This window comes from Bubalus kerabau, chromosome 18, assembly GCF_029407905.1.
Source record: "Bubalus kerabau isolate K-KA32 ecotype Philippines breed swamp buffalo chromosome 18, PCC_UOA_SB_1v2, whole genome shotgun sequence".
Lineage (NCBI taxonomy): Eukaryota > Metazoa > Chordata > Mammalia > Artiodactyla > Bovidae > Bubalus > Bubalus kerabau.
The window spans coordinates 7,627,976-7,644,938 of record NC_073641.1 but is presented as its reverse complement, the minus strand read 5'-3'; the positions used below and the strand labels follow the sequence as shown (position 1 = coordinate 7,644,938).

The following is a 16,963-nucleotide window of genomic DNA, read 5'->3' as shown; positions in this document are numbered from 1 at the left end:
TACCTTGCCTGAAACCAGACCCACACTGAACCCTGCAGTCATGGGGCAGGGGTGGAGGAGTCAAATCTTACTCTTTTGGCCTTAATCCAATTTATGCTGGGTTTTCTGATATTTGGTGTGAAAAGCTTTCTATCTGATACAAGTGTGTTCCAAGAAAAATGAACTGAAAAGCTATTAGAATTTAGTAAGATGGCCAAGTACTAAAATCATAACAAAAGCAATAGATTTGCTTGGCACCAGCAAAAAAAAAAAAATCACCTCAGAATATGATGGAGCCACCCAAAGATACATACAAAAATGTTCACAACCACTTTTTTTCATGATAGTCCAAACTGAGAACAACTCAAATGTCTATTAACAGGAGAATGGATAAATTGTGGTTTACTCTTAAGATGGAACATTACACAGCAACGCTACACACATGGGTGAATCTCACAGGCATTACACTGAACTGAAGGAATCTGATGCAAAACACTTTTTTATATCCTGCGTGATTTCATTTATATCAAGTTCAATATAAATGAAATAATTTTTATATGATCTTCTACTGCTTCTAAGTCGCTTCAGTTGTGTCCAACTCTATGCAACCCCATAGACAGCAGCCGACCAGGCTCCCTCGTCCCTGGAATTCTCCAGGCAAGAACACTGGAGTGGGTTGCCATTTCCTTCTCCAATGCATGAAAGTGAAAAGTGAAAGTGAAGTCACTCAGTCGTGCCCGACTCTTAGCGACCACATGGACTGCAGCCTACCAGGCTCCTCTGTCCATGAGACTTTCCAGGCAAGAGTACTGGAGTGGGTGCCATTGCCTTCTCCATTATATGATTGAAACAAATATATATACTATATATGTACACTATACAGTACATACATATATAATACTATATATATATAGTATCCCAGCTACCATTTACAGTAATAGGAGGGATGCTGAGTTTAGTAGAGTCAGGGTCATAGCCCTCCATGTCCTGCTTTGCCCTGAACACCTAAGCGATGTTACTTATGCTCTGAATGAGTTTCTAATGAAAACACTTCTTTTGGCTTCAGAATACTTCCCAAACCTCCAGGTTCAAACTAGGCCAACAGACAAGGGGGCCCCTGAACCCATGCCCATCCTCAGTCATCTGCTCCTCCCTTTAGCTAAGCCATACTTTCTCCAAAAGCAGCCCAGGTAATATTTTACCTGTGCCCCAAGGAAATATTAGCTTATTAGAAGCCCTTCTCCACATCAAAAGCAGGTCTTTGTCTGTTTGCCTGGAACAAATGGGCAGTCCTCTGGACTGGTCTTTTTCAACCTCTCAGTTATATTTGACAGGCTTGCTCACTCACTCCTCCATAAAGGTCCTCCTCCCAGGTCCATGGTCCTCTTCCTGCTCACTGACCATCCCTCCTCAGTTTCCTCCTCAAGTCCCACCCAGTCTGCTTAACCTCTAAGCATTAGAATCTCTCAGGGTTAGGTCATGGGATACTTCTTTACTACAAATTCCTTCTGAAGGTTCTTACTCCTATCACTTCAAGCTCCATCTTTATTCTCCTAAGTCTCAAATTTACATCTCCAGTTCAGACCCTATTCAGCATTCAGATTACCCTACTGGATGTCTGCCTTTGGACAGACACACCTGAATTTATCATGTCCACAGCAAAGCTCTTGGGTTCCCTGACTCACCTTCCCCAGCCATCTTGCCCTTGTCATTCTCTTCCTTGTGTATTCCCTAGCTAAGAAAAATAGCAGCATGATAAGCCATGTTTATGTCAAGTCATACAAAGGAGTCTCTCATGATCCCTCCCTTCCCTTCAGTCTCCAAATCCATCCCACCACCACTAGTCTCCGCTTCCTCAAAACTTTCTCTCAAATAAACCCATTTGTCCAGTTATACTGCCCTAGTCCAGAGCATCATCCTCTCTCCACGAACATTTGCTCTGACCATCTTCCTTGCTTCCATTCTTGCCTCCCAAAATCCAAATAAAAAGAGCTTTCTAGACTAAGAGAGCATCAGCCAGCAAACATTCAGAAGACATCCAGGAGGCTGGACCTGGGAGGACCACAAAGACGTAGTTTGTTTTTTTTTTTTTAATATAAATTTATTTAATTGGAGGTTAATTACTTTACAGTATTGTATTGGTTTTGCCGTACATCAACATGAATCTGCCACGGGTGTACACGTGTTCCCCATCCTGAACCCCCCTCGCACCTCCCTCCCCATACCATCCCTCTGGGTCATCCCAGTGCACCAGCCCCAAGCATCCAGTATCATGCATCGAACCTGGACTGGCACTTCATTTCATATATGATATTATACATGTTTCGATGCCTTTCTCCCAAATCAGTGGACTGGGAACAGAGCGGGTGAAGTGAGGGGTAAGCCGAGGCTCTGCATACCTTGCGTCACATATTAAAGATGAACTTGAGAGCAGTGAGGAGCTAAGGAAGGTTTATAAACCAGAGAATGGCTTTCCAGGCAGGCATTACAATTAGAGGAGAAGCCTCTGGCACAATGGAGATACACTGGAGAGATGCAGAGAGCAAGAAAAAACAGCCCTACATTTACTGGAACCAACCAGCTATTGGGCATGTCATGAAGCGTGGTGTGCTGTTCCCGTGGACTGCCGCCAGAAACAGATCCTTTCTATAAAAGGAGACATAGTAACAGTGACTTTTTTTAGTATTATGAAGGAGAAAGCATAAGAAATGTTAGCCAATCATTATTAATTGTACCTTGGAGGAATCAGCTTGCTTATGCAAAGAAAGAGAAGAGAGAAAACAAATTTGGTAAAAAGGTTCTATTTTCTGCAGTTGAAAAAAAAACTAAATGGAGCAAAATGGAGCTCTGAGCTGCTTGATTAATAACTGAAATGTAATGAAAAAGTGGGGAGGGGGGAGGAAAAATTCTTTCTACTTGTTTTTATTAAAAGTAGGGTTTTATAGATACTTGGAAGAATGAAACTCCTGGTTTTCAAATATCGTTTTGAATTTAGGCAAAGAAATAAATTTGTTTTCTTTTCATATCAATACATCAGTCCCTATTGTTCTGTTGGCAGTTGATATGAAGAACATAATTTAACATAATTGGCATTGTGAAAATGGGATAAATTATTCATCCCGAAAGGACCCCTTGTCTGGATATATTCCCCCTTCGCTGGCAAGGCCAGATAATACATGGTGGTTCAGATGGCGCAAAGTACAGATCATAAAAATTTAAAATACTACTTCCCAGGATTATCAATAGTGAAGAGGTTCCCACATGAAGAGGCCCTAGGATTGGCAGAAACAATAAATAAAAGTGCAGAAGTGCTGACAAGGAGCATAATTGTATTTTTATGAGCTGGACTGGCACAGGCCAGAAATAGATCTAAGCTGTACCTTTCAGCTCATTCTTGTAGCAAAGAGAGAAGTTAGCAGCAGGACAATGAACGGCTAGCCTATGAGCACCTCCTGTGTGCCAGACACAGTGCTACTCACGTGTACTCATAAAGTCTCATACCTACTCCCCCGCTTATAGATTCTCTCTGACCTTCATGTCTCTCCTTTAAGATCATTATTATGCCCATCTTTCAGATGAGGAAATTTAGCCTCAGAGACTTCAGTCACTTGCCCATGACCAAATGACAGATAAGTGGTTGAGCTGGTATTCAAACTGAAGAACATGATGCTCTTTTCTATAATTTTTAAGGTACCTGCTATGTGCCTGGCACTGTACCAAAAGCTTTACATCCTATATCTCAGACAATCCTTTCAATCACTTTGAGGAAGGAGAGAGTATCCCCATTTTACAAGAGCCGGATTCTCAGTGAGCAGAAATGACTGCACAACCTCACATAACCACGAATGGGCTTGTGCCTGGGCTTCTGGCTCAGATCAACTCCCACTGATAAGGCCATCATTCAAAAATCATAGCACTCAAACTCTGATCCTGTGGCACCGGATGCTCTATAAATGCTATTGAATGAATGCCCTAATGAGTGAATCCTGCACCTAAAGAGACAAGGTGAAGCTACCCCAGTGGGGCCTGGGTACAGAGCTGGGAACCTTCTCCCATTTACCACCTCACTCCTCAACTCACACTCCATCTCTTTGGGTTTAAGTCTCTCCCTGGGCCCCAGAACACAAGTAAGATATCGGTGTTCAAAGAACATTAGTGGTAGTATCGTCCAATCCCACCGATCCACAGATGGGAACATGGTAGCCCAGAAAGGGGGAGGGATTTGCTGCAGGTCACACAGCAAAGATCGTAGTATGGACCTGCTGACTCCCAGTCCAGGGCTCTGTCTGTGGGCTCAAATCTCTTTTCCTTGCTGGGCCTTTGACTACTCAGGGTAGAATGGAATATTGGCCAGGAAGGCCACATATGGATGGGCTAGCCCAGTAAGTCTATGACTCTTCAACTCTGTGACAAGGCATATAGCTGGGGAAGATGAGGGACTCTTCATTGGTCCCACAGGGACTGCCAACTCCTGCTCTGAGCAGAGGCTAGTTGCCTGGGCTGGAGTCCCTACAGCGAGGTCCATAGCTCTGCCATCCAGACCCATCCTCTACAGGGCAGAAGCTCAGCCCCCCTCACTCTTCAACCCTTCTTGCACCCCTGGGCACTCCAGGAAAAATGATCCTGACGATGGGACTGAATTGATGATGATGATTGTAAAAACAATAACAACAACAACCTTGCATTAAGCACATACCCTGTGCCAGGTACTGTCATAGACATTCGACATGCACTTTCTCATTTGACCCTTTAAACACTTCTTAAAGGAAGATACTACTGTCCTCAATTTAACAAGAAAACAGAGGAGCAGAGTGGTTAGTAAACTTGCCCAGGGTCACACAGCATGTAGGTTGTAGAATTAGGATTCGAATTCCAACTGCATTGTTACAATGCGTGTGTCTCTGTATAGGCCACCCTTTGCTCACAGGGGAACTGGCTCACTAGCTCGCTGTCTCTCTGTGCGTGAACACAAGCAAGTAAGGCACTTCAGCTCTCCAAGATTGCTTCACCATCTGTGAAATGGAAGTGATTTATTAAAAGATATATAAAATTTGATATATCCTCACGGTAAAAAATAATAGGTATGAAACTTGTAGAATTATATATATATACATACATACAGTCTTCAGATGGGCCCCAACCACCCCATCCATAGTCCCTAACCATTCGATGGTTTTTTGCATGTCTTTTCAAGACTGTTTTATGAGTTATAAGAATGAAACATACACCCATATTTCCACAAATGGGGCTCCATGCCACATTCTTCAAAGTTGTTTTAAAGGAGCAACGTGTCTGTTGCTTTTTCCACATTAGCACAAACACAAGCAAATCTGTCTCGTCCTTATAACAATTGCTTACTTTTCCACATCCATGCACTATGGTTTATTTAACCACTTCAATCTCATAGAACATTTGTTTAACCACTCCAATCTCCACATACATATATGGCTTTGCAGATTTGAAAAATATATCCGTAGGATAAATTTCTGCTGCCAGTAGCAACATACCAATCAAATGGGATATACAGTTTTAATTTATAACCAATTTCCAAATACCCTCTAAAAACCACCGCATCAAATTATATAACCAACTGGAGTGCAACAAGAAGATCTGCTTTCCCCTAGCGTTAGCAACACAAGGCATTATCACTTTATTTATTTATTTATTTATTTTTTGCCAATCAGATATGTAAAATGTTATGTTCCATTTAAAATTATTATGTTTTAAATTATAGAGAATTTTCAACCTGCTTATTGGTCACTTTCTGTCTATTTGTTGGAATCACCTAGTCAGAGCCTTTGCCCCAATTTGGGGTGATGCACAATCTGCCTCTTGTGAGCCCCTGAAGAGCAGAACAAGGGGGCTCTATCAGCCTGGAATCTGCAGGGGTGTGCATTTTCTGCTTCCCAGGGAAAGGCTGCTGGTTCTCTGATCCTGTGTATCAGGGAGAAAGATAAATCCTCTGGTGAAGCCACGACAAAGACCAAGAAGGCATACAGGACTCAGTGACAGGAGCAGCGTCTCCTTTGCTCCTTTCTTTCCAGATCTGCCCCATCGAACCCTGAACCTCCACCATTGAAACCCCATCCTTCTCAGCAAGTTTTACTTTTATAGTCATCCTCCAGAAATGTCACTTTGGGGAGACACAGTCTGAATATCCAAGGAGAGGAAGGAAACTGTCAATGAGCCCCATGTTTGTGTCATTAGACAATTTTGACTTGTTTCCTCACAGTAACCCTGTTAGGTAGCGATTATGCTCATTTCACAGAAAAGGAAAAAAAGGGCCCAGAGACACCAAGCAACATGCCTAAAGCCACACAGTACATGAATAGTTTAGCTGAGATTTGCATACAAGTCTCTAGGACAACAGAGCACATGTGGTCTACCACACAAAATGTGAAGTGTGCCAAACATTAATAACTGATCTTTTAAGGCCTGCATTCCTTTCCTCCCACAGGCAGGTGAGCCAGCCTCCTGTGGGACGTGTAAAGATTTAGTAATCAGGAGAAAGGAAAGGAAAGTAGCAAACTGCCTAGAGCCCCGCAGCTGGCTTTGCTGAATACATGATTCATCTGGGCCTTTGCCAAGGAGCATTGTGCCTATCTGGCTTGCTTTCAGGGGAATAACCATCCTTTAGCTGGCATTTCCCAGACTCCTGGGTGCAGATCTTGGTTGCACTGTTTTCTTTTGGTGTATCCTAGGATAGTATTTTACTTCTCTGAGCCTGTTTTCATATGGACATAGTGGTCATGACCTCATAGAGGAATTGTGCAGTTATCTGGGTTATCGTGGTCACGTAAATAAACCAAAGGCACATCCTGGAGTTTGGTGTCTACAGACTGATGTCCCAACTTCTCAAGAGCTTGCTCCCATGGCCTGGAGGGAGCTACCAAACTGCATAGATTTAAATGGATTAGCTAAGCCTACCTTTACACCAGGCAAGGGGCCGGGGGTCTCATTCAGCCATCATTTCCGGTTTCCCACCATATGCCAGAACCAAGGCTACAAAGATGAGACGGAGCCAGGACCCTCAGGCCTAGTGGGCAAAGCTCCTCAGGGCTGACCCAGCACTGTCGTAATCAGTCTGCCCATCTCCCCATTTCTGTGCCAATCACAAACAGCAGAGACTTTCTAGTTGATCTCCTGCCCGCCGCTCTTCTCTTCCCTGACTCATGGAGGGGAGGGTGCAGCTGGAAACCCAGTAGTCTCTATTTGGGGGAAATTTCTCTGGTGCTGCCTCGTTTGGAAGATGGATTGGAAGAAAGGAGGAAGAAGAGACCGGGCCGTAGGGTACCCCACAGCAGCCAGAGGAATCTTCCTAAAGTAGAAATCTGATTCTGTTACTCGACTTCTTTAAACCCCTTCCGAAAATGTACCATGTGAACTGGCGTCCACTGCACCTCGCGTGCCACATCGACCCCACTCAGTTCACCCAGGCAACTCGACCCCCTGACTGTCCTTCTCCTCCCCTCGGGGCCTGTCCGCATGCTGACCCCTCTGCCTCTACCCCCCTCACTCCCCCACCCACCCTCCAGCTCTCAGCCAGGGCTGATTCTTCAGAAGGACCTTCCCTGACCACTGTTCCACCATAATTAAGCCCTCTTAAGTCTTAGCCTTTACAATCTAGCACCTTACTCTTTCCTTAGTAGCCCTTCTTGCAAGTTGCATCTCTGAACTTCTATTTGTGTGCTGGCCTGTTTGAAGACCCTCTTTCCCACCAGGACTAGAAGCCCCATGAAAGAAATGATCATGCCTGACTTTTCCTGACTGTGTATGTGTAGCCTAACGTACTGCCCAGCACATAGAAGGTGCCCCATAGAAATGCTGGATGAGTGAATGAAAGAATGAGTGAGTTCCTTCCAGCATAGTAAGTATAACCTTAGCTATAATTATGAGCGGCTTGGGAGGGTGTCCAGGAGAGCTGCCCTCTGAACCGGGCTTCGAGCTGCCATGAGCACTGGCTTATCAGACAGGAAAAGGGACAAGCAGGGCATTCTGGGCAGAAGGGATGGCATGGGCAAGGAGGAGGGAGCAAGAAACACCCTGGAGAGTATGGAAAATCCCAGGGCTAGTTTTTCAGCCTCGGCACTGTAGACATTTTGGGCAGGACAGTCCTTCAGGGGTGGCATTTTGTGCATTGTAGGGCATTTACCGGCATTCCTGGCCCAAAGCACCCCCCCCTTATTGTCACAACCAAAAAGTGTCTCCAGACACAGCCAAATGTCCCTCTAGCAGGGAGGGGAGTCACCCCCTGGTTGAGATCAATGGCTCGAGGTAGCTCTGCCATGCTGGTGTTCAAGGTACAAAGTGAGAAGTGGTAAGAATGGAAGCCAGTGGGGCAGGTGATGGAGGACCTGGAGTGTCAGGGCCAGGATTTGAGGACTGTACCCTGCGGGGAGGACTGTACCCTGTGGAGAGGACTGTACCCTGTGGGGAGGACTGTACCCTGTGGGGAGCACTAGAAATGCTTTCCAAGGGAGAAGGACTGATCACAGCTCTGGGGGCACTACCACAGGTGTGGTGTGGAGGACTGATCAGAGTGATAGAAGAGGTGGGGGAACAGGCACGAGGCCTCCTCTCCTAAGGCAGGCACAGCTCCTCTAGTACTGGGGCGGGAGGGAGCACTGGAGGCTATGATTCTGTCTTTCCAGGATGGCCTCAGGCCTTACCTGCAGGCCCAAGAGAGTTCAACAAGGACCCTCAGCCAGGGATGAAGGGATGTAGGGATGTAGAGTCTGAGGAAGCACTGCCTGGGGTGGGAAGTTTCTCGTTATTGAAGGCAGCAAGGTGCAGAAGGGGAAAATGAGGTGTCAGGGGAACTGGGCTTCCAAACTCAGCTCTTCCACTCTCTCTGTGAAGCTTGGGCAAGTCTATTGATACAAGCCTCAGTTTCTCCACCAGTGAAATGGGTGCACTAACACCCACCTCATAGGGTTGCTGGAAAGATTAACTGAAACCATAGCTGTGAATGCCCTGCATGGCCCCTTTCTAGCCCAGAGCAAGGGCTTCAGACATACTCATCCTCTCCACTTAGCCTCCAAAACCTTTCCCCCAGAAGCTCACATCCCATACTAAGAGTATTCAGTGGACAAATCTAGAAATAATTATCAGTATTACATGCCAAAGCACACTCTGTATTTTACATTTTCAGAAAGAAAACTCATGATATTGGGGTCCAATATACACCTTTATGATAACTTTTTAGTTTTAAACCCTCACCATCTGGCTGGACTGAATGAGAGAGCTGACAAATGTGTCAGAGCTCACCTCGCCTTCTCTAAAGCCCTGTAAGGTTGAGTGCTCCCTCTACCCACGAGGAGGCTGAGGCTGAGCCAGCTGGCCCCCTATTCCTGCTGAGGTGGAAGTTTCTAGAACAGCACTGCCTGGGCTCTGGGTCCTCCAGGAGGCTTACCAACTCTGGGAGTTGGGAAGTGACTTTACCACCATGCCTGAGTTTCATCATCTTTAAAAACTGGATTAAAGGAGCAACTCCTTTATTAGATCCTATTAACTACTGAAAGAATGAAAGAAAATTCTGTGTTTGTGTGTACGTGTGTACTTCTGACTTAAAATCTACCATAAGTAGCACATGAAAATGATAATTATTATTCTCTTGTGGCTGTATATATATGGCCAAATCTAACACTGCCCTGACTATTATGAAGTAGGTGTGATCCTCCTCACTTCACAGAGGACACTGAGGTCCACCTGGTATGAAGGCTCTGTTAAGGACACCTGCCAAAGTCTGTGAGGTGCCCCTGGGGGATGTGTCCACTCAAGGATTTTCACCCTTTGGGATACACTGATTTCCCTTTCCATGTCTGCAAGTCCACAATGTACTTATCTTCAGGCTTTGGGACAGTTTTTTGGCACATCTGGACTGGCTCAGTGGTTATCAGGCACATTTCCTGTCTCAAGGAGAGAAAGAAGTCCTTGGAGGTGGGAAATGGGGTGAGGAGGAAGGGGTGACAGAGACCATGATGTCTCTGGATGGCCCACAGGTGTGTGTAGAGTTAAGGGGAGAGGTAACCTCACCAGTCCCTTTTCCTTGCATGCCTCTCAGGGACGTAAAGATTCTTGAGACTACAGGGGAAAGATTTTCCTAAAACTTCACAAAACTTTGAGTGAATATCCCCTCTGCTTGTCCTCAATTTCCACTAAATCTGTGATCAAATTCCAGCGTTGCCACTTACTCCTCTGTGAGTTTGGATAAATCACCAAATTTCTCTGATCCTCCTCCACCTTTTGCCTGCAAACCGTGGATGGATGTATAACCCCCGGGTAATGTGCAGTGGTTCTCAACTTTGGTGGCACACAGGAGTCCACCTGGGAAGGTTTTAATTAATAGTGATGCTTGGGTCTCACCCCCCAGAAATTCTGATACAATTGTTCTGGGGTGTGGCCTAGGTATCAAGATTTTCCAAGGTTCCCCAGTTAACTCTAATATACAGTCACAAACTGAGAACCTCTGCTATACAGGTAACCAATACCCAATTCATATTACTCCTTCACAGTAACAGTGTTAACTGCCTGTTAGCAAATTTTATTTTCAAAGGGCCTTATCAGTTTCTCAGGATGGCTCAGTGATTATTTCTGGAACCCCTATGCATATTTTCATATTGACAACCTCTGCACTTTCAAAACAGATGACTCAACCCTCAGCCAATCAGCCAGGCCCTTTATCTAGCTTTGGCTTCTCTTCTGTTCATTGGATAGAGCCAATTGGTTAAGACAAACAATGCCCTCCTGGAGATGCCAATGAGAAAATCAAACAAATGGAATGATCCATTCACTCTTCAGCTAGGGAACTTCATCATTTGCCTCCTAATCTATCTCTTATGGCATGCAAAAGCTCACATTATAAAACCCCAAGTTCTCTCAGAGGGCTCTTAATATCACTTCTCCCGCCTGTGCTCATAGGATAACTGCCCCGCTTTGGTATAAATGCTCGCCTCCATTCTTCATGGACTACTCCCATGTCAGGAGATGTGCCATTAGCCAGTCACTCCTTTCCAGCCACGCCTCCCCAAAAACACTCTATTCCAGTCATGCTATTTTCCAAAAGCTCTCCATGCTTTGCACATTTGTGCCCTTTGCCTTAAATGTCTTTCCGTCCAATGGCCTACCTGGGAGGATTTTACTCACCTTTAAAAGCCAATTTCAAACGTTCCCCTCTGCAGCTGACCTAACCTGTCCTCCCAGTTCCCTCTCTGCCACAACAGAATTTAGCTGTTTCCACCCCGATCTCACAATCTTCATAATGCTCAGGCATTGCATTTACCATGATGCTTTATATTAATTTAAGTCTTATATTGATGAGGGATTTTGTAATGTGTGTTTTTTTATAACTAACTTCCAGGGTAGGAACATGGCTTTAGCAGGTGCAAACTAAATGCTTATTGGATTGAATCCAATTCTCTGCCCTCAGATTTGTAGTACTCAATTTTTAAAAGACCTTCCTCAAATAATCAAGACCATTTTCTTTTTCTTCAAATCTAGAAGCTTATTAGTATTCATCCACTGTGATAAAACTTTTTAAAAGAAAGATTAATTTTTTTGCCTACATATGTGAACAAAAACATGAATAAGCACTTACCATAAATCTGAAACAACACAGGAGGTGTCATGTCTCTAGAAGGAATAACTACATTTTACAAGAAAGGGAACGTATTTGGCTGATAAGGGAATGAAAGGGTCTGAGGGAGGTGGGATTTTCTTGCTGCTTTATTTCCTGAGATGGGGGAGCACGGGGGCTGCTGATGAGGACCAGGGCACCTGCTTTACCTTTTCCGGAGCAGGCAGCTGTAAGTGATTAACCTCCAGGGGCGTGATGAGAGGGACGGTCTGGAAGCCGTCCTCAACCGACGGTGGTTTGGCTCCCTTCTCACTGGGGTTACTGTTCAGCTTCACCATTCTGACGTCTTTCTTCCCAGACCTAAGACAAGCAGTAGAATTCTAGTTACAGTGGGGAGAGAGGCAGGAAAGAGAGGGCTGACGACGGAGAAGACAGCGCTGCCCTCAACAGCTCCACTCTGGCGGCTTCAGTGTAGACATCAGTCATCTGTCTTCCGCTAGATTTCCTGACATGATCCCTATTATCCAGGAAAACTTCTTTAATCATCAAGAAATGCCACCTGCCTATGGCACTTACCAGCTTTCAAATTTGAGAAACTCAAGGAAAATCCCAGTCTTATACACAAAATATACAACCTTAAAAATATAGCCAAGACACCAGAGCTAACATAATCACATAATCTCAGTGGAAAGCTAATTCTTAGTGAAAAAAAATAAATCCTATTATTCTGGGTCATCCTGCAGAATGATAAATTTCACCTTACCATCTTGATAGCTATTTTATTATATTGTGTTCTTCCCCCATTAATCTCCCTAAAATACAATAAATATATTTAATGCCTCTATGTGTAGTATACCCTTTTACACAATATGTAGGTTGTACAGGAGATACAATTTCTTAAAACAAAAAAGGACTGGCTTGAACCTGATCCTGTTATTCAGCCATGGAATGCCTCCATTTCCTCAATAGCAAAGGGCCATTTTTTATTTTTTTTATTTTTTGGTTCCACGGAAAGTTAGCAACCCCCGTATTGTAAGATTGCCAACTAAATAAACAAATCACATTTATTTCTTTCCAGCTCCCTTGGAAGTCAAACGGTGTTCCCACCCCACCCCCAGAAGCCCAGCACAACTGAATTTTTCTTGTCAATCCTGCTGATTGGAACGTTAGTAGACAAAATAGGGTTGTTGTGGGGGTGAAAGGGATGGGCAAGGGTTGGAGGATACTGGGGAGTGGTTATAGCAAAAACAAATGCCTACTTACTGTGCAGCACTCTTGGGGGTCAGAGCAGATTCAAACCAGTTTGAAGAGGAGGAGGACGGCCAGGAGTCCTGCCTCCTCAGCCGGAGCTTGTGGTGCTGAAAGGACAGCGCCTTGCGTGCGTCTGGTTGGGAGCTTCTGAGAGCGAGGCGCCAGCGAGCGGGCTCCTGGCAGCTGTCTGCCGCTTGCTTGCTCGCTCGCTCGCTCGCGCCCCCTCCCACCGGGAAACGGGCTCCCACACCATCTGTCATCTGGCACCACCTGCTGTTTCTCATGCATGGCCACAACCACAGCATGGGACAAAATGGTTTCAAGAAAGTGGGAGGGATTCTGGCCATTAAAAAAAAAAAAGAAATTAATAGGCACTGGCTTATTATACAAGCAACCCTTAAGCCTTTAGAAAAACTGGAGGAGGCTGCATATTCATTAGGAAAAGGGACCACTCCGAAGATTTTCCAGGACAATATTATGAAACACAAAATTGTTCAGGACTTAACACCGTGCTCTGACCTGTGTATGGAAAGAAGAACTAATATTTATTATCTCCCATGCCTTGGGCCCTTTTCCAGGTTATTTCAGACTATTTCTCTCATTTGCAAATTGTGATTTCTAATAGTGCCTACATGATGGGGTTAGAGTGAAGTGGAATGTGATAACTTGCAGAAAGCATTTAGCTCAGAGCAAGGTGTATGACTAGCAGTGCATAAACATAAGCACTTTTTCTCACAATGCTGTGACCATGCAGGTCAGCTAAGGTCACAGAGCTAGCAGAGCACCAGGTATCTGAACCCTGATCCACTGCTGTCAGTTTGTATGCAGTCCACATTACAGAGATTCTAGGTTGGTGTCCGGAATCAGAGAGGGAAAAGTGCTGGAGTCAGTTCTATGAAGTTCCGGCTATGGCGACATTTTGAATTCCCTCTCCAAGCCTTCTTTATCTCTGATGTGGGTATAATAACATCTCCCTTGCCAAGCGATTGTGAATATGAGAAGATTTTGCACTCAAGGAAGCCCCTTTCAGCTCAGGGACAGGGTTCTGAATGGTTGAACTGTTTCATCCCTGGAGATTGCTCTTACATGCCCTTTCAATCCTCTGAGGTCAAGACTGTTTCCACTAGTTCTTCCCAGACGTATCCACATCACCACTGGCCATTCATTCCCAGCTGCAATGCTGTTTATGATGTACTTCATAAAGGTCTCGGTGTAAGTAATAGCATCCTCTTTCACTGTCAAAAGTATCCCAGCTTGCACAATAAATTATTTGGTCACCTTGGTTGGTGTTCACATATGGAGCATAGCATACACTCTCCTAGTTAAAATGCCAGGAGAAGACACATATATTACCTGTACTGTTTAGGAATGAAGTGGGTGTGTGTGAGTGTGTGTTTGTGTATAGAAAAAGAGATGTTTCTGGGACAATAGAGGCTATATTGCATCAGAGCTGAGTAGGACACTTCTATTAATAGAAGAATGCATACATATAAGAGGGAGGTATTCCAATAAATGTGAGCCCTCCATTCCCTGCTTTTCCAAAGACCTGAGTGATCTTCAGGTGCAGGCACTAAGGGCAACATAATGGAAGCAACTGTGAACACTTGTTTGCTGCTGCTGCTGCTAAGTCACTTCAGTCGTGTCCAACTCTGTGCAACCCCATAGATAGCAGCCCACCAGGCTCCCCTGTCCCTAGGATTCTCCAGGCAAGAACACTGGAGTGGGTTGGCATTTCCTTCTCCAATGCATGAAAGTGAAAAGTGAAAGGGAAGTCGCTCAGTCGTGTCCGACTCTTAGCGACCCCATGGACTGCAGCCTACCAGGCTCCTCCGTCCATGGGATTTTCCAGACAAGAGTACTGGAGTGGGGTGCCATTGCTTTCTCCAGTGAACACTTGTACTTGATCCTATTACTGCTGCCTCCAAAGGAAAAGGGAAGTCCCTTTAACACAACTTATAACAGAGTCGCAAGTAGAAAACCACAGGACCTGAGAGTTTAGTAAGGTCCAGGATAAGGGCCTGCCTCGTGTAAAATCAAGGATTCTTGATATTTGAGGCCAGGAGAGAGGGTGCAGAAAGAAATTGGGGTCTGTAGTGATGTAGAGAAGCCCCTTGTTGGAGAATGGTATGAGGGGTGTTTAATATAATGGACAATTATTCTCTTGTAGAGCCCTGGAAAAGATGTTTGACAATTGACAACAAAAATAATGATATTTTGTCATGAGGTTCTCCAAGTATGTATATGTAGATGTAGTATATAAGACAGTAAGTGAAGCGTAAAGGGGCCAATCTGATGGTATTATTTCTGTATTCCACTGGAAGTGGTAAAGTATTGATTCCAATTAAACTGTAAAAATTTGATTATGCTTATTGTAACCCCTAGCATAACCAAAACATACCAAAAGGTAAAGTCCAAAATGTGACATATAAGTTTAAATGAAATACAAAAAAAAAAAAAAAGTTCAAGTAGCCCAAAAGAAGGCAGGCAGGAAATGGAACACAGAGGTACTGGGTCAGGCTTTCGGCTTTCAGCTCAGAGGAGGTCACACTGCAACTTTCTTCTCTCCTCCCACATCTGGGTTTATCTGATACCAGGTGCCTCTGTCATGCTGCCCAAGTTTGACCCCAATGAGATCAAAGTCATGAAACTTAGGTTCAACAGTGAAGAAGTCAGTACCACATCTTCCCTGACCCCCAAGATCATCCTTCTGGTCTGTCTCAAAAAACAATGCTAGTGATGACATCACTATGACAACTGGTTACTGAAGGGTCGAAGGATTACAGAGAAACTGACCTGACTCAAAAGAGGCAGGTGAGATTAAATCTCAGCTCTGTCACTTGCTATATTTCTGATTTTAGGTAAAAGTTACCTAATCTCTCTATGCCTCAATGTCCTCATTGTAAATTGAGGGTACTAGCAATAATTCACAGGGTCATTATAAAGATTGGATAAGTATAATGACCCTGTGAATTATTGCTATATATATACATTAGATCAGATCAGATCAGTCGCTCAGTTGTGTCCGACTCTTTGCAACCCCATGAATCGCAGCACGCCAGGCCTCCCTGTCCATCACCAACTCCCGGAGTTCACTGAGACTCATGTCCATCGAGTCAGTGATGCCATCCAGCCATCTCATCCTCTGTCGTCCCCTTCTCCTCCTGCCCCCAATCCCTCCCAGCATCAGAGTCTTTTCCAATGAGTCAACTCTTTTCATGAGGTGGCCAAAGTACTGGAGTTTCAGCTTTAGCATCATTCCTTCCAAAGAAATCCCAGGGCTGATCTCCTTCAGAATGGACTGGTTGGATCTCCTTGCAATCCAAGGGACTCTCAAGAATCTTCTCCAACACCACAGTTGAAACGCATCAATTCTTCAGCGCTCAGCCTTCTTCACAGTCCAACTCTCACATCCATACATGACCACTGGAAAAACCATAGCCTTGACTAGATGGACCTTTGTTGACAAAGTAATGTCTCTGCTTTTGAATATGCTATCTAGGTTGGTCATAACTTTCCTTCCAAGGAGTAAGCATCTTTTAATTTCATGGCTGCAGTCACCATCTGTAGTGATTTTGGAGCCCAGAAAAATAAAGTCTGACACTGTTTCCACTGTTTCCCCATCTATTTCCCATGAAGTGGTGGGACCGGAGGCCATGATCTTCGTTTTCTGAATGTTGAGCTTTAAGCCAACTTTTTCACTCTCCACTTTCACTTTCATCAAGAGGCTTTTGAGTTCCTCTTCACTTTCTGCCATAAGGGTGGTGTCATCTGCATATCGGAGGTTATTGATATTTCTCCGGGCAATCTTGATTCCAGCTTGTGCTTCTTCCAGTCCAGCGTTTCTCATGATGTACTCTGCATAGAGGTTAAATAAACACGGTGACAATATACAGCCTTGACGTACTCCTTTTCCTATTTGTAACCAGTCTGTTGTTCCATGGCCAGTTCTAACTGTTGCTTCCTGACCTGCATACAGATTTCTCAAGAGGCAGGTCAGGTGGTCTGGTATTCCCATCTCTTTCAGAATTTTCCACAGTTTATTGTGATCCACACAGTCAAAGGCTTTGGCATAGTCAATAAAGCAGAAATAGATGTTTTTCTGGAACTCTCTTGCTTTTTCTATGATCCAGCGGATGTTGGCAATTTGATCTCTGGTTC

General features: G+C 44.5%; 1 protein-coding gene across 2 annotated transcripts in view; it reads right to left on the bottom strand.

Moving 5' to 3' along the window:
• Positions 1-13,305, bottom strand: part of NSG2 (neuronal vesicle trafficking associated 2) — a 70,648-nt gene extending 57,343 nt beyond the window's left edge. For both annotated transcript variants that reach the window (XM_055554741.1, XM_055554742.1), the window contains exons 1-2: positions 12,818-13,305; positions 11,764-11,914 (exon numbers count right to left, since the gene is read on the bottom strand). In XM_055554741.1, coding sequence (XP_055410716.1) covers positions 11,764-11,914; positions 12,818-13,152 — 486 coding nt within the window. In that variant the 5' untranslated portion in view covers positions 13,153-13,305. The remainder of the gene's footprint in view (positions 1-11,763; positions 11,915-12,817) is intronic.
• Between the last annotated feature and the right edge of the window lie 3,658 nt (positions 13,306-16,963).